Source organism: Ursus arctos, unplaced genomic scaffold (genome assembly GCF_023065955.2).
Source record: "Ursus arctos isolate Adak ecotype North America unplaced genomic scaffold, UrsArc2.0 scaffold_3, whole genome shotgun sequence".
NCBI classification, from domain to species: domain Eukaryota; kingdom Metazoa; phylum Chordata; class Mammalia; order Carnivora; family Ursidae; genus Ursus; species Ursus arctos.
The window spans coordinates 5,560,192-5,587,010 of NW_026622985.1; the positions used below are offsets into that span (position 1 = coordinate 5,560,192).

At 50.5% G+C, this 26,819-nt stretch overlaps 1 protein-coding gene across 3 annotated transcripts in view; it reads left to right on the forward strand.

The window, feature by feature from the left end:
• The window catches only part of DDC (dopa decarboxylase), an 84,468-nt gene that overhangs the window by 54,957 nt on the left and 2,692 nt on the right, over positions 1-26,819 (forward strand). For all 3 annotated transcript variants that reach the window (XM_026501716.4, XM_057304415.1, XM_057304414.1), the window contains 5 exons: positions 3,969-4,036; positions 13,171-13,247; positions 17,560-17,579; positions 21,406-21,504; positions 23,397-23,498. In XM_026501716.4, coding sequence (XP_026357501.3) covers positions 3,969-4,036; positions 13,171-13,247; positions 17,560-17,579; positions 21,406-21,504; positions 23,397-23,498 — 366 coding nt within the window. The remainder of the gene's footprint in view (positions 1-3,968; positions 4,037-13,170; positions 13,248-17,559; positions 17,580-21,405; positions 21,505-23,396; positions 23,499-26,819) is intronic.

The following is a 26,819-nucleotide window of genomic DNA, read 5'->3' on the forward strand; positions in this document are numbered from 1 at the left end:
TCACAGACATATCGATCGAGCAGCCACGCACCTATTTAAATGTCCTCTACCCCTTTCAGAATTTGGCAACTGTGGCCTGTAATGCCCATGGGAACACCTGCTGCTTTTGAGAAACAGTCATCAAAACTATCAACCAAATACTCTGCTTCTCCTCAGGGCTGCAGAGGGTAACATGGGGCAGACTTAATGCAGAGAGATGACACTACGGAGGTGGCCTGATGTGTCACTTCAGCCTCAAGTAAGATTTCTCTGTGGGTGGCAGCTCACGGGCCAGGATGTTCCTCCAGCCAGGAGCTGAGTTGCAGAGGCAATAAAGGGTCCAGAGAGACAGACTTTGCAGTGAGTCCAGGGAAGGGGATGGGGAGTCAGAGGAGCCACAGTCCTGACTCTATGCTCAGAGGCAAGGGTTTCGTGAGACCCGGGGCCACATGCGGTGCAGGATGGGCATGGTCGTTGGCATTAAGCAACTGTTTGAATGCCAGCCTTACCCGGGGACTAGCTGTGTCCCTGTGGGTAGGTTAGTGTCTTCTCTATACCTCACAAAGTGGATTTAGTAATGATAGTTCCTTCGGGGGGTTGCTGTAAGTATACGGAGTTAATCATGTCTAAAGTGCTTAAAAACAGCATCTGGCACACAGTGAGTCCCGCGCATAAGTTGGATCCTTTTATTATCTTTCGCCACGGCTGCAGAGACTGTCCCTGAGAACCTCTCTCGACTCTCCTGTCATGCTGCCAATTAATTTTCTAATTGCTCATTTCGATCCTCATAAAGCCGTAATACCAGAAAAGTGGGTGTGAGGTACAGAATACAAATACCCCATCTTCGGAAAGAATACCCCCTGGTTGCTGATGAATGAAGCAGCATTCCGGTTCATATCTCCATCACGTCGGTGCATTTATTCACTCACTCACTCGAGAATTACTTATGGATCCCTGAATGTGCGCCAGACCTCAGCTCAGTGCTGGGGAGGGGCTGGTAAGCGGGGCTTCCAAAAGGCCCCCGTACATACCAGGGAGGGGGTTGTGGCGTGTGAGAAGTTCAGCTAACACCGAGCACTGTGCAGTTCACTGCCAGCAGCTGGGCTTGTGGGCGTTATGAAAAAATAAATCTCTATTCCGTATCAAGAACTCCTAGTACAGAGATGATGCACGTGACTGGGAAGGTCTGCCCCTGCACCTCAGGGACGGGGGGCAAAGCCTTCATCGGGGATATGCGTGCCTGTCCCCAAGATCTGGTCTTTCTAAGTACCAGGTGAAGGATTGCACAATCTTTTCCCACTACTGTCCTCCTCCGCGTGATCCCAGGACCCGGGGTTTCGGCTTTCACAGGAGGTGACTACCTGTCAGGCCACCCAGCTCTGGGGACTGGAGCACGATGGTATCAGCAGCAGACAGGAATTTCAGGCTCGACACTGAGTCATTTCCATGTCTCCTGCATTGTTCCTTGCGGGGCGAGGGCCCAGCTGCTCAGCTGGTCAGATAAGGGGGCTGCAATATCCTGTAGCGTCCCCAGCCCGGAGATAAGAACCCTTCTCTGTGCCGGCAGGAAGAGCACACAGCAGTTGGGTAATGAAAGACGATTAAACAGACCAGCCCCCCCACCCTACCCCGGGAGGGAGCTAATAAAATTCTCGGCAAACAAAGCTCTTCTTTCACATTTTGTCTCCTTTTATCGACAAATGAAACGCGTTGTCATTTCCCGTCTCTTTCTCTAAATCGCTTTTATTGAAACCTGGAAGGAAATGAATCTGCTCCCCCCAGAGCGGGTTGATGCACGAGGCTGCCGTCAGCCGAGCAGATGTCTCTCTGGTGGCGGGGCGCCATCCCAGGCTGCCCCCCGGGGCCTCCAGCCGGACCCAGAGAATAAACCTGGGGGTGCATTTTGAAGAATGTAAGAACGCACCATTTAAGATAGAGCAGTGAAAACGCCGAGTGCCCTCCTTGGCCCGTCTCGGTGGTTGAAATCTTGTTTTCTGCTGGGAAATACGGCAGCCTCTAAAATCAATGAGCTAATACCTGTTGTTGGCCGTTGCTACCCATTGTCTTCCAGGAAGGGAGCCTGTTACCGATAGGTGTGCAATGACCTTGGGTGTTATCTTTAAAAATAAAGAAGAAAATGTTTAGGTATGTGGGAAGAGTTGTTGATTTTGGTTATCGCATAAGCGTTAGTAAAAGAACCAACCAATTCAATAAAAATTGGGCTGATCCCGATTACCGTAGGTTAAGTATGATGTTTTCACCCTCCCATTGCTTAGGATGAGACGTGTATTCTGAGAACGTTGCTAGTTTGTGAGTTTTGAGGAAGGTGCCGGCAGAAAGTATTTCGTAGGCCAGATCAGTGCAATTTCTGACATAGTACACATGAATTCAAATCCGGATTATTCCAAAGACTATTGCAGTCCAAAGACTAGTAGTTTGAAAGGGAGATGCATTTTATATGACTCCAGATGATGCAAATTTGAAAGTGTACAACCTAAAATATTGCTGACGTCTCATTTTACGAGGAAAGGTAGAACTGTGAATTTTCCCAATTAAAAGTGAGTAGGGACTCTTGTTGCTTCAGGGCAGGAAAGCCTCCAGAACCATGAGCTGTGTCCCTGTTGCTGCGGGGAACAGACATCTCCTCACAGGGGGACAGCAATTCTCCTCGTCTTCTTTTGGGGTCGCCCTTGGTGTGTGTTGGGGTTCCATATGTTTTGAATTATCCAAGGTCCTCAAAATGCATCCCTTTGCTTCAAATGTGATAGCCCTACACCAAATCAGGATTAACCCAGAAATAAAAGGGAGTGTTAACAGGAAGTTTCTAGATTAGCTCATTCCTGGCCCTCCTTTATAAATTGTCATAGAATCAGCCCACCAAGGGCCCTCAGCCAGACGGTGGGAGCGCTAAGGTCAGGATCTGGGGCTCTTAGTCCAAAGTCTATGCCCTTTCCATCGTAAAAAGAACAAGATTCTTCATTTCACTCTTCAGACGAACTTTCTGGACGTCTCCTAGGTGCCTGGCATTGCATCCTGAGGACTGCCAGCCAGCCAGGTAGTCTTCATGCTCAGTTTCTACGGGGTGCCCCTTGGCAGGTGCCTCCAGCCCACCCCAGCGAGTCCCTCTCCTCCTCTGAGCAGGAGAGCCTGGTCATGGCTACCCGATGCTCATTTTCACATTGCATCCTGACAACTGCTCTCTGGTCAGATCTTCCTGCTTCACCACGAGGTGCTGGGAGTCAGGAGCCGTCACTGTGGTCCCTGGGACCACCACCCAGTTGGCTTATCCCCCACAAATCTTTTTTTTTTTTTAAGATTTTATTTTTATTTATTTGACAGAAACAGCCAGCGAGAGAGGGAACACAAGCAGGGGGAGTGGGAGAGGAAGAAACAGGCTCCCAGCGGAGGAGCCTGATGTGGGCCTCGATCCCAGAGCACCGAGATCACGCCCTGAGCCGAAGGCAGATGCTTAACGACTGCACCACCCAGGCGCCCCTATCCTCCGCAAATCTTAACCACAGATCAGCAGCAGTCACGGCACAGCCTTCCAACTGGAGAGTGCACTGTGTCAGGAGCTGGGCTGAGGGGTTCCTGGCTGTGGTATCATGATTTCTTCATCGAGCAGCCATTTCCGTTCCAGTCCACATGGAGTTAGCTGTTGAGCTGGGATCCAACCCTTCTTGCTTTGTGTTTCGGTCCAGAATCAGCTCTGTATCAGCTCCATGTGTTCATGAGCTACGATGCCTTCTTCCCCCTTGAAAATGAGTACAAAGAGGCTCAGAGATGTCAGGTGGCTTCCCGAGGGAGTTCAGAGCCCAGACCTCCCCAGCTGCCCTTGCGCCCCAAGCCCCACGGCCTCAGTGACTTCCGCTCTGCGTGGTCTTACACTCGAGAAAACAAAGTGTTAATTATTGTGTGTGGAGTCTTGTTTTATGACTAGACATTCGTAACTGAAATGTCTTCTTTTTGTTGTTACTATTCCTTGGCAGTTTGCAGATTCGTTTAACTTCAATCCCCACAAATGGATGTTGGTGAATTTTGACTGCTCTGCCATGTGGTGAGTTTCCCCATTGGCTAGATGTCAATGACCCTACGCCCACTGAGCTTGACAAGAGTGGCTTTCTAGGAAAGAAGCCCGGCAGGGGAGGATGCCGTCACCGGGGGAGCGCACTGCTTGGCTTCCTTCTGAACCGCGGGTAGGATTTTGCTAAATCTCACCCTGGTAGTAAACCGTTGACCAGAATATAGTGTTGCAACATAGCCACACCAGAAGCAAAGGTTATTGCAGAAAACCCGGTAGCTGGCTCTAGCGAGCACTAACAAAGACAACTCAAGGACACTTCAGGGCATGTTTCTAATTCAGCCACCTCTGTGTTTTCATTCTTAGATGTTTAACAAACCTGAGCCTAAGGACTTAAAAACATTTGCTAAGGAAAAATAAGAGTAATCCTATTTTCCGCGAACTTCCCTGAAAATTCTTAATAGCAGAGCCATAGTCAAGTTGGTTATATTTAGAGCAAGAAAAAGAATTCAGAAATTTAAGTGGATGACGTTCCATCAAGTCGATGACGTTTAAAGAAACAGTGGTCGCTGGGAGTTTTGTAGGAACAGTGGAAACTGGTTCCCCTATGTTCATTACAGGAAGAAGGAGGTTAATCAACCTTAAGACTGGCGCACTTTGCATGAATTTTGTGCAAAATTGTTCGGCATGTAATTGAATGAATGGTTTTTCACCCTGGAGGGGTGAAGAAAGCAGTTCTCACCCACCCCACCTGAAGTCTGTTCTCCTGGCTTACCCAGTGATCTGGGCACTCTTTGACTCTTCTGTCTAAAGATAAAGTCACATTTTCAGTGCTTTACTAAAAAATAGGTTCAGCTCAATTCTTTTTTTGTCAGCCTTTGACCCAAACTTTGATACGTGATTTTAAAGCCCCTTTGGGCATGGGCATTGCAGACTTAGCTCTGTCTGAAATACTAGTAAGGATCTATACAGGCTACAGCTTTTATGAACATCAGTATTCTTTTGTATTCTCGTGGTTGCATTCATCTGTTTTATTTAAAGTGGAACACTTGAAGAAGAGCTCATACAGTGTGTCAGAAGTCCCTTTTCTTGAACTTTAATTGGGACTGAAATGTAATTCTGTTCTGCTGGCGTATTTGGTCAGACTGTGGGTCCTGGGCACGGAGCTGGTGCACAGCAAGAAGGGGCCGTGCCGCCTCTGTTTGGGGAGGGCAGGTGGCCTCAGTGTGAGCTGATGGGGGTGCCCACAGCATCCTTAGTGGCCAGTGAGGTGTCAGGCCAAGAGAGCCAAACATACAGCCTGGAGGATTGTTGGGGGTGAAGCAATCGGGACCAGGAAGGCTGCTGGGCGGTGCTGGCCAGAGGGGCTCGTGGTGCACCCAGACATTTCACTCATTACCTGGACAAAATAATATCAAACTTAGATGTTTAGGGGCGCCTGGGGGCCTGAGTTGGTTAGGCGTCTTGACTCTTGATCTCAGCTCAGGTATTGATCTCAGGGTCAAGCATTTGGGGCCACGATCTGTGATCAGATGTTGAAATATGATAAGGATGAATAGAAACAGTGGCATCCTGCCATTGGGTCCAAAAAGCCAGTGCATCAGTGAAGGACAAGAGAGGACAGCTCCATCTGTGGCGTGGGGGAGAAGGGTCCAGGCCCATCACAGGGCGTGGCGTGACCAGGGCTGCTGTGGAGGTGACCTGTGGGAGAGACGCAGGGAGTGCAGGGGTGAGGCCAATGAAGATTGAGGTCCAGCAGGGGAAGGGCTTGGGAAGAGAGAGGGCAGAGGTTCAGGTGAGAAGCTTGGGGGTGCCCGGGAGCTAGAAGGTAGGGGGGAATGTGTGAGGGAGATGCTTCCATGGTCCCATTCACTCACTGCCTGGTTGTTGCAGAAAGAAAGGCCACAGAAAGCCTATTTGGTGACATGGCATTTGACAAAGGGCCATGTGAGGTGATAGACCAAGCAGTCCACGTACCAGGGCTGGGGCTGGTGGAGGGGGGTAGCAACCATCGGTGCAAAGGCCCTGAGACAGATGTGTGCACGACAGTGAACTCAGGTGAAAACCGCCAAAGATCATTCAGGTGGCCCATGTGGATTTAAATTAAATCAGCTATCCACATTTAAAATGGGCATTTTTACAGATACATGCAGCTTTTTAATGACTCACTATTTAATGCGAGCCCTTACAGCACAATTTTGTAGGTCACAGGTGTGGGACGGAGCAGGCCTGGGGGGTACATATGCCTTCCTGTCCAGTACAGCCCCACTGGCCTCCACATTCAGTCCTGGGGCCAGACTGGCCTTGTGCACAGGTGAATGCCAGGCTCCTGGAGGACACACACTCTAAGGATTACACTTGCATGACAGCTGAGCTGGCATGGGAATTGTCATCCCTATTTTAGGGATGAGGCAACCAGTTCTGCTTGGGGGCACACAGCTCTCCAGGCCAGAGCCACAAATGTTTAATAGCAATGTGGTCAAGTTTTAAAAACTAATGCTGAGTAGGGGCTCCTGGGTGGCTCAGTCAGTTGAGCATCCAACTCTTGACCTCAGGGTTGTGGGATTGAGCCCTGCTTTGGGCTCTCTGTTGGGTGTGGAGCCTGCTTAGGGTTCTCCTTCTCCTCCTCTCTCTGCCCCTCCCTGTGAATCGTGCTCTCTCTAAAAAATCAAAAAACAAACAAACAAAACCTTAATACTGAGTTAAAAGAATCAGAGAATCACAAGTCTCACAGAATGCAAATTTAGAATACATGCACAAGGGCGCCTGGGTGGCTCAGTCCGTGAAGCATTTGCCTTCAGCTCAGGTCATGGTCCCAGGGTCCTGGGATCGAGCCCCACAACAGGCTCCCTGCTCCATAGGGGGTCTGCTTCTCCCTCTGCCTCTGTCCCTCCCCCTGGCTGGTGCTCTCTCTCTCTCATGGGCTCTCTCAAATAAATAAGTAAAATCTTTAAAAAAAAAAAAAAAGAGTACATGCACGAAAATCAGTACGCATTTTGTAAACACATACACAAGAAAGAGCATGGAGCACATTAGAATTGTTCCGGATGGATGAAGAAGAAATTGGAGAACGAGAGCTGTTTTTTGGTGGGAATGAGGCATAATCAAGACCCCATTGTGTTTTCACTTTTGTTCAAGCTGTCAGTTGGTTCCACTTTCTCTCTGACTACTGAAAATAGTCCTGGATTTGAGCCCAGTCATGGACAGCCACAGGGCAAAGAGGAAGAGAGGGAGGGCAGCCTCCCTCCCCTGTTTGCCCGCCTGAGCTGTGAGTCCACTGAGCATGCTCACTCCAGCTCCCTGGGTGGAGGTGGGGGGTGCCTTGTGTGTTCTCAGGCATCATGAGAGAAGGTGATACCTTGCAACGGGGTGCCAGGCAGTGTGCAGAGAAGGAAGGCTGAGAATCTACTCAGAGGCTCCTTTGCACTGTCCTGAATGTCCAAGGACTCAACTATGTATGTTTTGCTATTCTAAGAGGTTATTGCAGTAAAATGGGGTGTCAACATAACAGAATACAGGTAATAAGACACTTGTAAAAACCAGATTTCAGAAAGGATAGGCATTCCTTTAGATCCCTAAGAGTTGAAAACAAACAATACTAAATTCCGAATTTTTATAGATGTTTTTAAATTTTTGCTAATACAACAAGATATAAATGTGCGTGTGTGGGTTTTTTTTTTTTATTGCTCTCACTGGTTGTTTTGCATTCCTTAAAATCAGAAGAGTCTCTCTTTTGTGTAATGAAATTTTACCAATGGTTAGTCTGTAATTTAAAGTAAGCATATTGGTTATTTTCTCTAAATATTGAAATGGACAAGATAATTGGAGTTTCGAAAACTTGCAATCATTATAAGCATAGTAAATACATTTCATAATGATTTCATTTTTCTGTTCATAAGTTTTTTATTGTTCATTTGAATCTCGTAAATACGAGCCATTCCGCCCAGACCTCAGTATCTGTTTAACATCAGATTTTCTCCAAAGAAAGCCTCAGATTCCATATACGCCAAGGGCACGTTTGACTCTACCTGTAAAAAGAGGTGTGGTGCCTTTTCCCAAATAGAATTTAAATTTTATCACGAGTATTTGAATAGCTTTTGTACTCTTCTGTTACGCTGGATTTTTTTTGAAGTTCAGTTTCGCGGGAAGATGGTCGACCACTGTGTTATGGCAAGATTGGATGCTAGAAGTTGTCTTAAAAGCATTAACGCACAGTTTTCTGTGTATCCTTTCGGTTTCTTTGCATTTTGATCCCAGTGGCCTTTCCCATCCTGAATGCTTTTCTCTGTTGCCAGCACCAGGACGTAACATGAGCCCTTGTTCTGTGAGCCTCGCACAGTATCGTAGGTTTAGAGAAAGACAATGTAGATTTCTGTCCGACGCAGGAGTCCCCTCCTCTCAGCCCCCAGGACCCGAGTCAGGGGACACTGTCCTCACCACGAGCCCATTCTGAGTGAGGGGACTCTGCCGCCCATGGAGGCCATCTCTGTGTGTGCCCACGTGCACACATCTGTCTAAATAGCCTTCCTTTTACAACCCTGTCAAGCGTCATGTCCAATGTTGTCCACATGCAACAACCACAAAAACCATGTGAACAAAACTGACTCCAGGGTAAACAGAATAAACTGAAAAATCTGACAGCTATTAAAGATGATTATATATAGCTCTTTTTAATATAGCTATATTCAATATAGTGATTAAGGAAATCATTACTCATCCAAAGTTAAATTTTCACACAACAGAATTTCCAAATTCTCCTAAGAGCAAACTCTACCAAGCTGTCAAGGCACTTATCTTCATACGGGTACTTCACAGAGAGCAGCAAGCAGGACACACACCTGCTCTCATGTCATGAAGTTAGGGTACCTGGGATTCCAAAACTGGATGAGAAGCCGAGGGGGAAAGAAGCTACGGAGAAAGGAAGGAAAAGAAAGAAAGAAAAACAAAGTTTATTTTGCTCACAACTTTAAATATGAGAATTTTTACATCAAATATTAGCATATAAAATTCCATGAGGTTTAAGGGGGGAAAAAGACTGTATCATGACCCAAATGCGTTTATTCCAGGTATGCGGGGTGGCTTAAAAATATTAGAAGGTTTTTAAATGTCATTTGCTGTGTGAAGAGTCAAGGGGAAGAGAGTCATCAACATAGCAGAGGCAGAAAAAGCATCAGGTGAAATTCTATACCCGCACAAAACAAAAATTTTAGTTAAATAGGAACAGAAGAGAACTTTCTTATTCTGATGAAAGATAACTACCAAAAACTACAGTAAACCCATTCTTAATGGTGACATATTAGAAGCACTCCCTTTAAGGTTAGGGAAGAATAAGGACTCCTATAATTCACGTTCTGTTCAGTTTCTGCTCTCCTGGCCACGTAGTAAGAGACATAAGGAAGTAAAAATGTAAAGATTACAATGCAAGCCATAAAACTCCCATTATTCTCAGTTGATGTAACTGCCTGCAAAAAAAAAAAATTAGTGAAAATATTAAAAGAACACAACAAAATTTCTAGATACACATTTTTAAGATTTTACATATACAATAAACAGCACATGTAATTGGGGGGAGGCAGAACGAGAGGGAGAGAGAATCTCCAAGCGGACTCCCCACTCTGCACAGAACCCGACTTGAGATCATGACCTGAGCGAAATCAAGAGGGACGCTTAACTGACTGAGACACCCAGGCGTGTCAGCAATGTAATTTTTTAAATTTTGTACAGTATGGTAAATACCGTATTTTCGTTTATGGTAAATGTAATTTTGTACAATTTGCAATATTTGTACAATTTTACAGTATTGTAAATTGTAAATAAAGAAATACCCTTTATAATAGGATAAGACAAGGTTACAACAAATAAAGGTATCAAAAGTTGTGCAGATTCTTGAGGAGAAAACATGCAATGTTTTGGAAGCCATTCCAGAAGTGCTCGCTGAACGGAGGGGTATGCTGTGTTCGTGGAGAGGGAGACTGAGCCTCAGAGCTCAGGGCCACCCTAATAGATATCCTGGCTGGGTATTTTTGTGGCACTTGGTGAAGCTGAGCCTAGTATTTACATGGGCCCAGAATAGCCAGGAAAAAAATCAGAGAACAACGAGGTGGGATTGTGCCCCATCAACATCGATGTGCAGGTAAAGCCAGCAGAGCTCAGGCAGGACGCCGTGGAGCGGAGACCGGAGGGGACAGCCCAGAAGCAGCCACGGTTATCTGGATTCCCGTCACCGCTAGTTATGTAACTTTTATGATCCAGGGCAGGATACAGAGGCAAACCACCTAATACAAAAATGGACAAAAGAGAAGGGGACACTTAACAAATGCAACGTCACCCAACATCATTAGAAATCAGAAATGCACGTTAAAATCACCCCGGAACATTGTCGGTTGCGTCAGATGACGTCTCTCCGCACTGATTGCTGTCCAGGACGTGGAACCATAGGAGCTGGAGGGCCACGCCGCCTCGGACGCTGCCTGGGCACTGCCTCCCCCGTCCCCGTTCCATGACCGGACGTGTGTCCCACGGGGGCACCAAGGGACTCCGGGCAGCGTGGTCTGTCTTACAATGAGTGACAAGCAAGAGGAGAGTGGACAGACTGCGGTCTGCTGGTGGAGCCGTCCAGCGAGGTGACAAACTGGAAAGATCTACACGGAAGACCGGGTCAGAGGCTCTGGAGTAACATCTGGAGACAAAAAGCAGGTCAGAGGAAAACACACAGAGAATGATGCCACTTATCTTTAAGCAGCCTCTGTTTCTGTTATGTTTAGAAACGTGCAGGGCGCCTGGGTGGCCCCGTGGTGAAGCGTCGGACTCTTGATTTTGGCTCAGGTCATGGTCTCAGAGTTGTAAGGTCGGGCGCCGTGTGGGGCTCTGCACTGAGCTTGGACTCTGCTTGAGGATTCTGTCTCGCCCTCTGCCCATCCCCCACTCTCTCACGCACGTGTCTCTAAAATAAATAACTAAATCTAAAAAAAAAAAAGAAAAGAAACATGCAAAACAATACCATAGATTAGGTAGGAATTTGTACGGAAGATTCTGTAGAACTTCCTGGGGGTGATAGAGACACATGGGGCCGCGTGGCCTCCTCCAGGGCGCGGCGAGGGGACGGACATGCAGATCTAACCGTGTGCGGCTTCTGTTTCATCTCCAGTGCAGTGGATATATTGTGATGTATACCCTCTTGCGGGGCTTTAGCTCTGCGCAAATGTTTGGATTACAAGGACACGCACTCCAGGGTCATCACTGGCCTCAGTGGGAAGGGGAATGGGATCTTCATTTAGGAAGGACGGAGGCCTCCTGCGAGCCAGAAGTATTTCTACCCGGTTCCGTCTTTCTGTGCATCTCTAAGGCTAAGTGCAGAGCCTCCCGCAGCTCAGGGAGACCAATGGAAGCTCCTACGGGGACCCCTCACTCGCTGCCTGGGATGCACTGGCATTCTTGCACTCACATGCACAAGGTCAGGTGGGATCCACTTTCTTGCTCGGGGTCAAAGGCACAGCGTGGACTGGACAGCTCACTATTGTTTACTGACACTCGGTCTTTTAACCCTTTGTAGAAATAGCACTTGAATTACTATTCCTGAATCAATCTGGCCTTTCTCCTGCCCGCTTGCTGGTGAGCCACATCCTGCCATGCTATTTCATTCCCCCTGTTTTTATCTTTCAGAGACTCATTCACATAATATTTGCTTTCAAGCCTAAGCTACTGTCAGACTGACATTTCTTCTCCAGTTTGCCCTTAGGATAGTCTATTTGCCATAAAATTGCTTTGAGATGGTGTCTGAGCTCACCAAATGAGGTGGAGAGACGATTATCATAAAGCTCAGACCTCAAATCCCAGCCCAAATGCCCATTTTGACCTGAGCTATCCAGGACCATCACTGTGTCCTGAGTCTGAGGGCGGCTTGCAGTAGGACCACCTTCTCACCTCTGGGTTCTGTTCATCCCACGCACACTAGTGATGCCTGTCAGTGGACCAGTGTTAGTCCTGGACTGACAGAGGGGATATGTGCTCACCTGCTGGGTGTCCTCTCCTGACACCAGTTCGCCAGCTCCGCACACACCAACTGGGCGTCCCACGGTGGGATTCCATTATGATGCTAAGTATCTGGAGTAAGCCCAGACCCCACAGGTAGACGGGCTTTGCCCACCAGTCGTGGGTCCGAGGGTGCCCGGTCTTCTGTCCAACGTCCTGTTAAGCTGGGGGCTCCCATGAACCCCCTGCTCCTACAGATTTGATAATTTGCTAGAATACCTCATAGCGCTCAGGAAGGCACCTCTCTTACATTTACTGATTTATTTTTTTAAAAGCTTTATTTATTTATTTATTTGATGGGGGGGCACACATGAGTGGGAGCAACAGAGGGAGAAGAACAAGCAGACTCCACACTGAGCGTGGAGCCAGATGGGGGGCTCAATTTCACTACCCTGAGATCGTGACCTGAGCCGAAACCAAGAGTCGGATGCTTATCCAACGGAGCCACCCAGGGGCTGCATTTGTTGATTTATTATAAAGGAAACAAGAGAACAGCCAGATGGAAGAGACAGGTAGGACAAGTTATGGGGTGCAGGTGAGGACGCAGAGCTCGCCCGTCCTCCCCGGGGCACGGCTCTGTCCCAGCACATTGATGGGCTCAGCAACACCGTCCTTCACCACATAGGTACGATTGATCGAATCATTGGCCATTGGCCATTAACTCAATCTCAGTCCTTCCCTCTCCCCCTGATTCCCCAGAGATTGGGGGCAGGACCCAGAGTCCCACCTCAAATCTACTTGGTTTTCCTGGCAACCAGCCCCCATTCTGCAGCTCCCCAGGAAGCCCCAGTCAACTGTCATCTCATTGGCCTACAAGAGCCATTCTTACCCCTCCAGAGATTCCAAGGGTTTTAGCTGCTGTGTGCCAGGAGCCAGGGATGAAAAGCAAATATTTGTTTTTTATTGGACGGCCCGCTTGGGTGCTTAGAGTCCTGGAGATTAATGAGGAGCTGTGGTGGGGCTGGGGGGTGGCAGGCGCAGAGATGAGGGACACGCTGGTAGAGCGGGGTCCAGGGAAGGGTCCCAAAGCAGGTGTGTCTGCGCTAAACCAGCTGGAAGAGGGACCAGAAGGGAAGGGCCGTGGAGGCCTATCTGAGGGGCTTCCTCATTAAGCGCCATCATTTGTTCCTTCAAACCAGGGTGAAGAAGAGGACAGACTTGATAGGAGCCTTTAAACTGGACCCTCTCTACTTGAAGCACGGCCATCAGGACTCAGGTACGCCGGGGTCCTTGCTTTCTGCAACATTCTCATTTTGTTTTCGTCAGAGCTGCATTTCTGCGAGAAGCTAGAGAGGAGGGTTCGCGTCCACAGGGAACAGCCCCTGGGAGCCGCTTCCCCTGGGGGTGCGGTGCCTTGGGCTGCCTCAGTGCAGGAGCCAGGGAGGGGCCCAAGGGGCTGGGGGGGCACAGCACAACTTTCCGTGAGGTGTGGACACCTCCTGTGTAGGACCTTTAAAAGCATGACTGCCCTACTGTCTCTCTGAGAGTGTGCACCCGCTCACGCCAGTACCCCCAGGGGGACACGGAGTAGGGCTGGGGGCTTGGGGAGCAAAGGGAAAAACCCGATGATGTCCGGGAAATCAGTGCCTTCATACGCATCTCACCCGTTGGGTCTGTAGACCTGACCTCTGTGCCCCATCACTGGTGGTGGGACCGGAGCCACCTCCAGGCCTGCATTCTGAGTGCTTCTCGATGATTGGGGCCGAGAGGGGACACGGCCAGGTGCTCAAGTTGTGGTGAGGAGCAGAATGTTCCCTGGCACAGAGAGATGCTGGAGTAATTCCTAGAAAACACAAACTAGCTCATTTCGTATGGCTACTGTCCTAGGCCACAGCCAAACGCCAAATCATAGGTTAGTACAGGCCGGACTCCAGGGGGTGACAAGGGGGTGGAAATGCAGATTCCTCTGAAATTTTTTTTTAATATTTTATTTATTTATTTGAGAGAGAGAGAGAGCATGAGCAGGGGGAGGGACAGAGGGACAAGCAGAGTCCCCGCTGGGCAGGGAGCCTGATGTAGGACTCGATCCCAGGACCCTGAGATCATGACCTGAGCTGAAGGCAGACGCTTCACCGACTGAGCCCCCCAGGCACCCCTCTGAGATTCTTACCAAAGAAACAAGAATCAGATATTTAGAAGAATGATCCCAGCAATACAAAAGTTTTTTTTTCTTTTGAAAAGCATGGAATGAAAATTTTCCAATCGCGAATAGTACTTACAGCGGGATGGTGTAATTATTTGTGAATTTTCTTAATTTACTCTATACTTTTACAGTTTTAAAAACATACTTAGAGCTATTTAAGTATTGTTGTTCGCAGGTATAACGCAAACACGCATCCCCGTTGATGTTCAGAGACCCCACATGCCCGCTCAGATTTGTTCAGGACCTAAAACTGCCCTAAAAAAATAAAGTCTAGTTTGTAAAAATGGAATTGGCATGAAACACTGTGAAATTTTGAAGAGACTCATATTAAAAAAACGTATTTCATGTTCAGATAATAAAAATCTTTGCAATCACGACGGCTAAAACACAAAATGTTGCCCTTAAACAATAAAGTGGTTCTTGGAATGAGTTTAAGCGACTGGCATCGGAGGACGACTTATTGCTCGAGGCGTACAAAAACTTATTTATGTTGCTTTTATAGGAAGGCTGTTTCCTATTGAAATATTTGCTATGGCTGTTAGAGATGAAACATATTACTTATTTGTATTTTTCCCCTGGGGGGGGGGACCCTGCAAACCTCTCTAAGTCAACCAAGATGATGGCCCATTTTGTGTTTCACAAGTAGATCATCAAAAATCAACTTTAAGTTTTTAGGGCCAGTGAATGTAGGGGCGTTTTTACCTGCACGGATTCAGCCCTAGTGCTACTAAGCCTTCTGCTCCTTGAAATGAAACCGTGTTTAGAGTGTTCTACAGGGCTTTTTAAAAAAGATCCTTTCTATGTAATAAAGAAGACTTATTTAACTATTTAAAATTATTTTAAATAGTTAAATATAAAATAAAAATTATTTAACTATTTAAAAAACCCCTCATGTTGTGGCACTCAGCCCACTAGGCTGCCACAGCCCGCTGTCCTGTCTGGGGGTCATTAAGACACGTGCTCATCACTGGGTCCAGGATGAAAGCCTCTGGCTCAGTGAGGTCTTCCCAGATCTCTCCACTGAAGCCGATGCCCTCCCGTCCCTTCATGGCACGTGAGTCTCGCCACGCAGCCATCTCGCTCACTGGCTTCTTGTCCACCGTCCCCCTGTCCCCCTGGAACCTCAGACCAGGCGTCCTGCTGCTGGAACACTGCTGGACCCAGGGCATGGTGGCCAGCAACAGCAGGGGTGCAGCAACGTGGGAGCGGTCGCCGTTCCAATATGTCCGGCGTTTGCCTTGCACTTTATGCCTTCGTGTCCTTGGACACCTGTCAGCTGGCGGGGGGGTGCATGGAACCGGGCTGCAAATAAGCAGAATTTGTGTTTTTTATATATAACAGAAAATTCTGTCACAATGCTGGTGACAGGGAAAAGTGGTCACACCTGTTGCATAGACTTTTCCAGATAAACTCTTTCATTATAAAAACCATACCTTTGGAAACAAGAAGCATGAAGGGTGAGCCAGGAAGTCCCCGTAAGCCCACCCCCCGAGCACAGGCGCTCTCGCCCCGAGGCGGGTGTGCCTCGCCAGTCCTGTCTGACGCGTGGTTTGTTTCTACTGTGTTTACTGCATGCCTTCTGCAAACGCAGGAGCTGCTCAGCCCACATACCGCGTCCGTAGTTGTAAAGACTGGCTAGGCCCAGGTCCTCACGGTAGGTACAGCCGTGGTGGCGGGAAGCTGTTGGCAGAGAGGGCTTGCGCATTCCTTGTATTCACAGCAGACACGTGTCAGCAGCTCCTCACTGGACCGGGCCTTTAGCTGGTCCTTAAGGACGCAGGGTCGCCGAGAAGCAGGCTCCTTCTTTCACTGACCGTGTTCTCGAGCCACGGAAGCTTCTGCACTTGAAACCTACTTCAGGCTTTCGTCGCGCGTCCGGTAGAATCTTCCACAGTGAAGGAAATGTTCTCTAATTCTGTGCTGTCTATGTGGCAGCCACTAGCCCCACATGGCTCCTGAGCACTTGAAACGTGGCTCGTCGGACCAAAGAGCTCCATGTGTAGTTTTATTTCACTTTAATTAAAGGTAATGGCCACACGTGGCTCGTTGCCTATGGGGATGGCACAGGGATCTGAACTAAACAGGAGGCTCATTCATTCATCTTCACTCAGGACGTCGTCTGCATTTTTAACAGACTCTTGCTGAGTGCTCGTTACAAGCCACGTATGCGTTTGGCATCATGCATCTACGCATCCCCTTCGGGTCATTTCTGGCGACCCTGCTGTCGATGTTTGTTTAACAGCTGCGTTTCCCATGGTGTGGAAACTACTGGCTGGGAGCTGACACGGGCTATGTGACTCGGGGCTTCTGTTTCAGGGTCCCTCGTAAAATCAGGAGCTTGAACCTTGCACAGTGGGGCTGCATGTTCTCCCATCTCTACCATTTTATGACCCTAATTGGGAGAACACCTGGTGCCTCCAGAGGACAGTCAAAGAATCGATCACAAGCAGCAATGTTAGATTTCCTTGTGAGTGTACCATAGATCTGTCTGCGGGGAGGGGGCAGCAGTCTGTGAGGCTGGGGGTGGCTTGCATTAGGTGGACAGCTAGTCCCAGCTGCCCACGGGCAGGCCTGCTATGGCCAGGCCACCGTTGCTCTTACTTGGGAAATGGGGGACACTGATGAGCCACAGCGCACCTTGTCTGGACCTACACCAGGGGAGCAGGTGTCTGAAACACAGATCTCCAGCTCGGGTTCATAGTTCCCAGCCGATGGCTTGCCTAAGATCACCATGGAGCAGCTCCCATCGGTGAGACTTTTGTCCAGCATTCTGTCCTCCATAAGATCCTTGGCTCTGCTGCTTTAGGCACAAGGGGAGACTGAAGGCAAACCAGACATCTTTCGTAACCAAGATGAAGCCTTTGAATCCAGGACGATGACGTCGATCCAGCAGTTACTCCCTGGTATCTGCTCCGTGCCAGACTCTGGACTAAGATCCGAGAATACGGACATGAGCACCCACCAAAAGTTTGATTCTTGTCTTATAATCTAACCACTCTGTGCACCACAAATCCACCTTCCCATGCACGAATGAGTGCACAATGAAGGCTTACATGATCTGAATGCCAGGTTACTACCGGGCAATGGAAGCAAGCTTAGGTTTTGTGCTTACGGAAGCACAGAAAGCGAAGCAAGTGGGAATCCACTCATAATCCAGCATTTCCAATTTGTTCTGGGCACCCTGCCCTCTGGAAAGCCCCTTGGATCTGTTACCATGGGAAGTGCCACAAAGAACACCCAGCCCAGCCCTCCACGGTCTCACGTCTGGTGCAGGAGATGACGGATGGGACACAAAAAATTTATCTTGAAAATGAGAAGGATGAGGCATGTAATCAACCAATATGTCTAATGGCTTCTTTTTTTGTTGTTTCTTTCTCTTTTCCAGGGCTTATCACTGATTATAGGGTAAGTGGGAGATTTCTCTTGCTGAGCCCAGGTCTCAGGTAATTGAAAATGTGAATGCAGTGCTGGGTGCTGTCATGGGCTGTCACTCCTGCTGCCACCCATTCCACTCAGGATCAGAGTCACGCTGGAGGACACCAGCTCACTGGGCCCTAACTAGTAAAGCAGGCCAGCCAGCAGACAGCTCTGCTCAGCCCACCAACTCCAGGTCTCGGGTTAGGAGGAAATGATCTTGCCTGCCCCCTCGGAAGGAGACAGGAATTTCTGCACTCAGGTTCCTCTGTGAGGACAGACACTGTCCATAGACCACATGGCCCCTCCATGCTGTGCTGTTGCTGGACGCCCGGGGATGGCCCCCTGAGGGCGGGGGAGAACAGGGTCAGAGACCACAGTGGTGGTCTGATGGCCAGCCTCCTCTCTCAGCCAGGAGCTGTGTGCTGGGCTGACAGCTTCTCACAGATGAGCGAAGCCCCCTTCCTCCTGCCCAGATCCCCAGGCTCCTGAGGGAGACAGGGCACAGACAGTCACAGACGCCAGGGTAACCATTCCGCCCACCACTGGGGCTGCCTTTCTGAGACGGATCTCAAACACATCGCTCCTTTCTGATGGCTGTTTCTGACCCAAGTCCTCACCTAGCCCTCTGCTGGTTCAGCTCCTCCTTATGCCATTTCTAACACCTTGTGATAGGGAAGTCCCAGGCATCATGTGCCAGGAGCTTATGAACTGTATGTCGTGGGTGCTCAGTTTTTGGTGGTACACCTGCTGTTTCTGAAGGCCCCATATCCGGGCAGCGGCCACTCTCCCTGACGTCCACCTGGCTCGGGAGGTCCTCTTGATAATTGTGCATTATGTGCTGCTGTGCCCCCAGCAGGAGCCAGGGGAAGGGACATAGGGTAGTCTCAACAGATAGTTCACAGCTAATGAATAAACAGATGACATTTATGGAGGATCAAATTAGAAGGATGGGGGAATTATTTTGGAGCTGAGAGTCTTCTAAAAACTGATGCACATAAGTTAGTCATTAGAATACCATCTCCACAAAGAAGGTGAGGTCACATAGGACAAACGCAGGGCATTCCCACCAGGAAAGAGCACACAGGTCAGTAAGAGCCTGAGCATGGGAGCCTGTGTCTGGGCCCCAGCTGTGCAAAGGGCCTGGGGCAACAGTCCTGCACTATGAATATTGTTTCTTCTGTCCCCTCATCACAGTCACAAGTCTCACCTGCCTCCCACCTGACCCTCTCCCTGTGTCACAGCCCTACAGGGCCCCTGAACAATTTTACTGCCTTCTTAGGGGGAATGTAGGCACGTCTTTCCTTTTCGATATGCTTATAGACACCTCTGGAGCTCTTTTATGATTTCTTCCTTTAGAGTGAATTCTGGGCAAATGCCCTGGGGCCCAAGCTCTTTCTGATGAGGGAGTGCCGGGCTCAGCAGACGAAGAGAGAGCATATCATTGACATCATCCTCATTTTGTTCAAAGACATTGGAAGCCCCAGCCTGAGGTGGTCACAGACTCCAGGCTGCGGACGAGACCCTGGGATTCTGGGCCGTCTCCCAGGCTAGTTCAGGAAGTGTGTGATGAAAGGGGTGAGCAGCCCCCTGGCAGGACTGTCACCCTTGAGGGATGGGGGCATGAGGACAGTCTCAGCACCAAGAGGAGGGGGCTGGGAACACCTTGGCAGAAGCCTTTTATGTCGTGTCTGCTCGTAAACGGCAGGCCAAAGATGGAAAGGTAGTGTCATTTGCCTACAATGTACCTGGTCTTGGGCAAAGTGCGCATCGTTATACCCATTTCACAGATGTGGAGACAGAGGTTCAGAGAAGTCAAAGAATTTGCTGAACCTAGTTAAAACAGAACCAAGAACTTAGGTCAAAAGCCCTCGTCTGAGCCTCACAAACACCATGCCACTTGGGTAAGGAAAGTACATCTTCTGGTCCCTTTTGGTGGCTTATCAAAAGCAGGACAACTGAAGATAGGGTTTAAAAAATTTCAGTTGTGGAGGGAAAATTACCCAGAAATAGTTCCTTTGGTGTCCAAGAAACCTTGATTTGGCTTCTACCTACAGAATCATTTTAGGTGGCCTGTGTACAAGGCTGGAATGGAGTTTCCTCCTGACTCTATGAGCACCGTGGCCACCAATAGTCCAGCAAACAGTGTGGGATGGTCGCTCAGAGCTGGGCGAGGGGCTAGGAATAAAATGGCAAAGAACACAGAGTCCTGTCCCCTCTGAACTTACAGTCTGGGTGCACAGGGAATTTCTGCTCTGGGGGTGTCTACCACGGTCCTGCCCCAGGCTCAGAACAGGTCATGATGGCATTTTCAGGCCACATTCAAATGAGCACTCCATTAAACTGTGCATTTTTACTCCAGGACCGTAGAAATTAAGTCTACCCTGCTCTCCGTCCCAGGGTTAGGTAGAAATCACATTTTGATGTCCGGGACGTTGACTTGGCGAGGAATGATTTTGGAAGGCGGCATCCATGCGCAACAGTGACAGGAGACCATTGCCTCACTGCTTACTAGTTAGTTAGCGGGGATGGCAAAGAATCCTCTTTGTGATTTTCCAGAAAGGCAAGTTAGTTCCATTTTTACTGAAGGTCCCCCAACAACTTGCAGACACACTGCTTGCTAAGACGGCCGTGTGTCAGCAGGTGGTTCTGAGGCACGTTTCCCCCTGGCCTCTGCACACCTGCTCCTCTCCCGTAAGACGAAGACACTAGTCCTGGCCTCACAGTGCTCAGACGAGAAAGGGATACGATGTGAGAGCCCACGGAGCATGGCACCTGGCGTACGCAGAGCGACACGGTGTTGGACGCCTCTGAATGTAAATTTTGGGCCTCTGTTCCTCTTTCCAACTTGAGAGCCTTCCATGAAACCCTTGCTGGGAGCCCCACGTTCAGAAGCTGCATGCATGGGTGAACCCAGCACACAGTTTAACACCCACCTATGGAGGAGCAGCGCCCGGAGAGCCCCACTGTGCCCATCACAGACGCCCTAGGGGACGGTGCAGGCTGTACCCCTCTCCCCCCTGCAGCCCTGCATTCCCCAGGCCCATCTGGAAGCTCTGCCCTGCAGAGAAGGTCCAGGGAACAGAGAGGGAGACTGTCGCCCTCAGCAACTTCTTTGTAAGTGCCAGAATGTGACTATTTGAAAAATCACAACGAAGTGCCCCTTCGTTATCGTCCCAGATGGCCCCCTTGCCCTTCCTTCCCTCTGGGTCCCTTCTTGCTGGCTTTAGTACATTGACAACCATTGGAGAGCCCCACAGCTGGCAGAGTGCCGGCCACCTGACAAACTGAGGACAAATGAAGGACAGATTATATGAGGACCAACATGTTGGGGTTGCATTTTCTAGTGACCATCTTGCGGTCATTCTGTGGCAGCTGGCAGGCAGGAAGAGAATCACTATTGCTCTGGAAAACGGTGCCAGGACATCACAGGGAACAGGGAGAGCAGAAGGTGTGGGTTTTGACTTCCTCCTTCCTGCAGATGGAGTGACCGGTGAGGGACCCCCTCATGCCCCTGCTGGATGGTGAGCTCCGTCCTGCGTGCAGCACCCCACAAACATCTGCTCAGGGAACATGGTGCCTCCCCACTAGCAGCCTGTTCTGTCTTCATCCTTCTCGGAGCCTTGGGAAGACAGCCTCTAGCTGTAGGTTCTGCTTACCCCACCGTCGGCGTTGCCGTCCACACTGGGGCATGGCAGCTGGCCAGGGGACCTCCAAGGAATTAGCTGCCTCCCAGACAAACAGGTGCGCCATAAGCCAGAGGAAAGCAGCTCTCGGTACGTTGCTTCCTGATGCAGTGTTTTCTGCTCTGTTTCAGCACTGGCAGTTACCACTGGGCCGGAGATTTCGCTCTTTGAAGATGTGGTTTGTTTTTAGGATGTACGGCGTCAAGGGACTGCAGGCCTATATCCGCAAGGTGATGGCGCTTTCATTCCTTACCTGGGTGATATTGGGAGGGCTTTAGGAGTTTAGAAATGAGGTCTGAAGCAGCAAATATCTGATGAAGGTTAGTTTGGGCCACTGAGGTTAGGCTCTTTAGAAGACGGTCAGTGCATGGTTACAGACCTTCTGGACACTTCCATGAAGACTGCAAAGTGAGCGCTCCACACGGCCAGCCCTGTAGTGACATCTTGCCGTCAGCAGGTCCAGGCAACAGGGGTGGAGCCGTGGTGAGAACAGGATGTTTGGCTCTAAGCACTGCCAGCACGGGAGAGTCTCGGAGCTGCCGGGGATGGAGAGCCTCTAGCCTGGGGGTGCTCCGTGCGCCCCCGAGCAGCAGCACATGCATGGCCTTGGACCTCGGGGAGGGTCCCAGCAACTTCTGTCTGAATGAGCTCACCAGGCAGCCGTGAGGAGTGCCACAAAGTGAGAACCACTGGTCTACTTCAAGATCCATCACTCTGGCTTTTTTTTTTTTAAACGATCAAGGAAACTGAGGCCAGAGTATACGCTGCCTCTCCCCCCAAGGCCCACCCATTTAGCTCGCTGCAGAAGGCTTCTGATTTCCAGCTGGTCCCTCCCGTGCTGGCGTCCTTCCTCTGTCCTGGCCCCATCTTGATGGGCAGAAGTCTTTGGGCTTCATGAGAGCAGGGAACCTGTGGTCTCTGAGGGGTAAGGAACTAGGCAGGAATGTGTATGTGAGGTTTTGAGAACATGTTCTCAATATAATGAGGATTCAGCTTCTTTGGGGAAGGAAGACAAGTGGTTTATCTCGCCCATGATTCCAGCTTTAAGCTCAGGGGCCACTGGGTGTGATTAGACTGCTTCCTGTAAAAACACTCCATGCCTGCGTCTGAGCAGGCTCCCTTCTGGCCTTACAGGGAGGGAGGGGATGGGCAAAGCCTGTCCCTAGGCAGGTGTGGCTCCTGGACCCAGCTCCGGAGGTGGGGGCGGCACCTGCCAGCACAAAGTCTTTGGTGCCCTCTAGTGGCCCCAGATTTATTCTGTGCCTGGAGCCTCACAGGAAGGAGGCTTCAGTCCCAAGGACACCGGACTCTCAGCCCTGGTGCTTCTGTTCAAGAGTCCCTGAGCACCTGCGGGGACTGTCGTTCTCATCTCCTAGTGACAAGTGCTGTAGAGTGACAGCCAGCCAGAGCACTGCAGAAACCGGAGCTTTGGTGTTGGGCAGCTGTGTTAGAATCACCCGCTCAGTTTCCTATCTGCAGAGTGGGCACGGCCGTGGTGTCCCTGGCACCGCAGGTTGCCTGGGGACAGTGTGGTAGCAGGGCACCCAGCCCTCAGCACCAGGGGCCGCTCAGTAGAGGCTGGCCGCTCTCTGGTCACTTGCATGTTTAAATACCCCTTTATGATGTTTCTTCTGTAATTCTAACCGATTGTTTTGGTGGGATTAAAAGAGTCCCCTTAACAGAAGAAAATGGTAATTGGTGTTTTTCTTCCTTTTTTTTTTTTTTAAGATTATTTATTTATTTGAGAGAGAGAGAGAGATTGAGAGAACGAGTGGGAGGAGGGGCAGAGAGAGAAGCAGGCTCCCCACTGAGCAGGAAGCCCGATGCGGGGCTCGATCCCAGGACCCTGAGATCATGACCTAGCTGAAAGCAGACGCTTAACCGTCTGAGCCCCCCAGGCGCCCAGTTGGTGTTTTTCTGAAGACACTAGTCCTTCTGTCATGGTAGCGAGCTTCTTCCTAGCCTGCGTGGGAGGAGCTGGCATGTGGGTGACATCCACGCTTGAGGAAAACAGCTCAGAGCATGTACACGAATCATAGATGTGCCGTCTAGGAAGGTTTTCTAGGTGGCTGAAGCCAGAGCCGAACGCTGTTGACAAACTCAGATGTCCTTGCCTTTCCAGCATGTCCGACTGGCTCACGAATTTGAGCGTTTAGTGCACCAGGATCCCCGCTTTGAAGTCTGTGCGGAAGTCACTCTGGGGCTGGTCTGTTTTCGGCTAAAGGTATGTGTGTCTGTTTTAGTCTTCGTTCTGTGTGACAGTGACGGAGGAGAGAGGATCGTTCATCACTTCCGTCTCCAAACCAGCATGCTAGCTCCCCGGGAGACCACAGAAGTCAGCATGCTGCTTCCCGTCTGGGGTTCACGCCTCCCGGCCCTGACCCAATCTGACGGATCCGGGGGACCCTGGGCACCCTCCTCCAGGAGCCGTCCGCCCCTCCTTAGTCAGACCAAGACTTCTCGCTTGTGTAGACCCTTGGCCCTAGAATCCTCTCCACTTTCTCCACTCATCTCTGCCGCTGCAATGCTCGGGCACTAACCTGTGTACCCACCCTTCCCTGGACCAGCTCCGGGCCCCAGCCCAGACCTGAGGACCCTGGCATCTTAAGGAGCCCCTCCAGGTTGCTGGGCGTGCTCCGGGGTTTGAGAAATGCTGGTCTGCAGCACTCTGTCCTTCTGCTGCCTGATGATGAGTCTGCTCCTGTGCAAGGGGAAGTGGCCCACGGGGCGGAGGGCACAAACCATCTCTGCGGGGCATCATGACCACGTTTCTGAAAAGTCCCTGAAAGGTGCTGCGCCCACAGGCACCTTTTTATTCTACGTTGTGTGCATGAGGCTGGGTGGGAGCCTCACACGGACCACTCTCGAGCTGGCCACGCATTCTGCAGTCTACTTCTGATGGCCTCTGTGTTCGCATGTGCGGAGGCCATTAGGAGGAGGGGTGGGCCCCCCTGCATTGTCAAGGTGCCGTCATCAAAACGTGGCCCTCCACTTCCCATCTCCTCCCCCTCACTGACTCTTGGAGCCTCAAGGTGGTAATGAGGACCAGTCACGAGAAAGCCTGGGCTCTACAGGGATAGTGGGGTGCTGCTGTTTCCGTGCAGGACTTGGTGAGGGGGCCGTGAGCTCTGTGGAGAGATCACAGTGCTGAGACCTGACCATGTGCAGGGGACAGGGGGCCCTTCTGTCATGGTAGGGCACAGGGGGAGCCTCAGAGCACTGGCGTCCCAGCAGTGGGTCCGCAGTGTGGCCACGGGCTGCAGTTAGGTTAGCAGCAGTGTTGGCGATGTGTTTTGATGAGTTTGCCGTGGAGCAGACGTCTTGTTTTGTTTTGGCTGCCAGTGTTCTGGTAGGACTTTCATTTTTTTAATTTTCACCGTTTTATTGGGATGTAATCCACACATGACACACTTTGCCCATTTAAAGTACAGTTGGGGGTGAGCGGCGCTGACCCCCCCAGACTGAACTTCTGACAACCTCCTGTTGATCAGAAGCCCTACCCCATAACGCAGGGGAAGGGGGATCACGTATTTTGTATGTTATGTGGATTATACACTGCGTTCTTTCCATCAGGTGAGCCAAAGAGAAAATGTTAGAAAGAAAATCACGAGGAAGAGAAATGCATTTGCTGTGTTGTGCTGGATTTATTGAGAAGAGGGCATGTGTAAGTGAACCCAGGCGTTTTAGACTGGTGTCTGCAGGGGTCGGCTGTGTACCTGTTGATTTTAGCTAAGTGCAGGGTCAAGCAGCCGTCCCCACAACCTAAGACCCTCATCCTCCCCTGAGCAGGGCCCCCAACGCCATCCTTCAGTGCCCCCCATCTGCTGTCTGGCTCTATGACCCCCAAACCCACCTGTGTGTGGTCCTGACCCTGTTTCTCCTGTATGGCACAGCAAGTCCCCCCAATTCCAGAAGACCAGGCCGCTTCCTAGCCAACGGAAGTGCCCCTACTGTGTATCTGCTTTTTCCGTCCATTCCACGGATCCCGTTTCTTCTCTGGGAAGCGTGTTGTTCAGGCACGTGGGTCATGCTTCTGTCTCCACATCTATCTGCTCGTCCTTGTTTCCCTGGACCCTTCTGCTCCAGTGTGGATTTCAAGTCCACTACACCCTCTGCACTTCAAATACATAGTGTGATTCCTCCTCCCCCTCCCCTTCCCACCCTGCCCCATCCTCCCCCTCCTCCTCCCCCTCCACCTCTTCCCCCTACCCTTCCTTCCCTTCTCCTCTTCCTGCTCCTCCTCCCCCTCCTCCCCTCCCCCTCTTCCCTTTTCCCCCACCTCCCCTTTCTCTACTTCTTCCAGTCCTCCCCCTTCCCCCACTCTTCCCCCTCCTCCCCCTCCCCTTCCCTCTCCACCTGCCCTCCCTTCTCTCCTTCTTCCTGTCTCCCCCTCCACCCACCTCCCCCCTTCGTTCTCCTCCCCCTACTCTTCATCCTTCCTACTCCTCCCCCACCTTTCCTACTTCTGGTCTTCCCCCTTCTCTTCCCCCTCCTCCTCCTCCCTCTCATCTTCTTTTCTCCCCCTCCCCCCTCTCCTTCTTCTCTTAGACTGTTCTCTCTGCTTGGCCTCTTCCTCTATTTAATAGAAGACACACCTTGCCCAATCCATTTGAAAATGGCAAGGACATTTTCCTAAATAATGTGTTTTTAATTTCTGCACTATATACCTTTCAGATGTTTGCCCTCTTGCTGAGTCTTCCTGGTAAAATTCCACTGCTTTGTCTTCTACGTTCTTCCTTCTCTAGCCTCATCCCCGAATAGGACAGGCTTCATCTAGACCTGGCATGCCAGCGGTTTCTGAACTGCCATTGGCCCCTTCCCTGTGCACTGGGTGCCAGCAGGAGACCCCCTGAGGCCTGCAGCCCACGCTGGGAGGGTCTGCACGGGTCCACAGGCCAGTGCCCAGCATCTGGCAGGTGTTTGAGCAGAACTGACCCATTCTCCTCCCACTGCTCTCCCTTCATCTCGACTCTCAAGACAGAGTGAGAAGGCAAATGAGAGAGCCCTGTGAGGGTTACAGACCAGGAATGAGAGGCCCCAACTGCCATCCCCCTTTCACATTTGATGATGGGGTTTAGGGGGCTGGAGGTGCTGCCTGGAAGCAGAAAAAGGTGACAGGAGCCGGGGAGGAGGATGCTGAATGGGAGACAGCCTGCAGGGGCAGCGGCGCCCAGCAGGGGAAGGAGTGCCCCCCCCCCCAGGGCAGTCAGTGTCTGGCTGCCTGCCCCAGGAGGGGGGCTGCTCCTTTCCAGAGTGGGGGGAGTCCAGCGATGGCCCCTCAGTCCTCTAGTCCATGGGGAGTCTTCCCAGATCCTAAGTTGCCTGTGCTCTGTGTTCTATGTTGCTGAGATTTCTTCTGTATGATTCAGCGGGACCCCCTCACTGGCACCATTTGAAGCCTCGGTTCTACTGTTTAAGCTCGTCCACGTGTAGATCGTGTACCTAGGAAACTCCTTTTGTCTTAAAAAGGCTGGCCTGTGGATGGTAATCTGACCCTGAAGAACCTGTCTTGTAGGACAGGCTATAGTGTTTCACAGCCACGTAA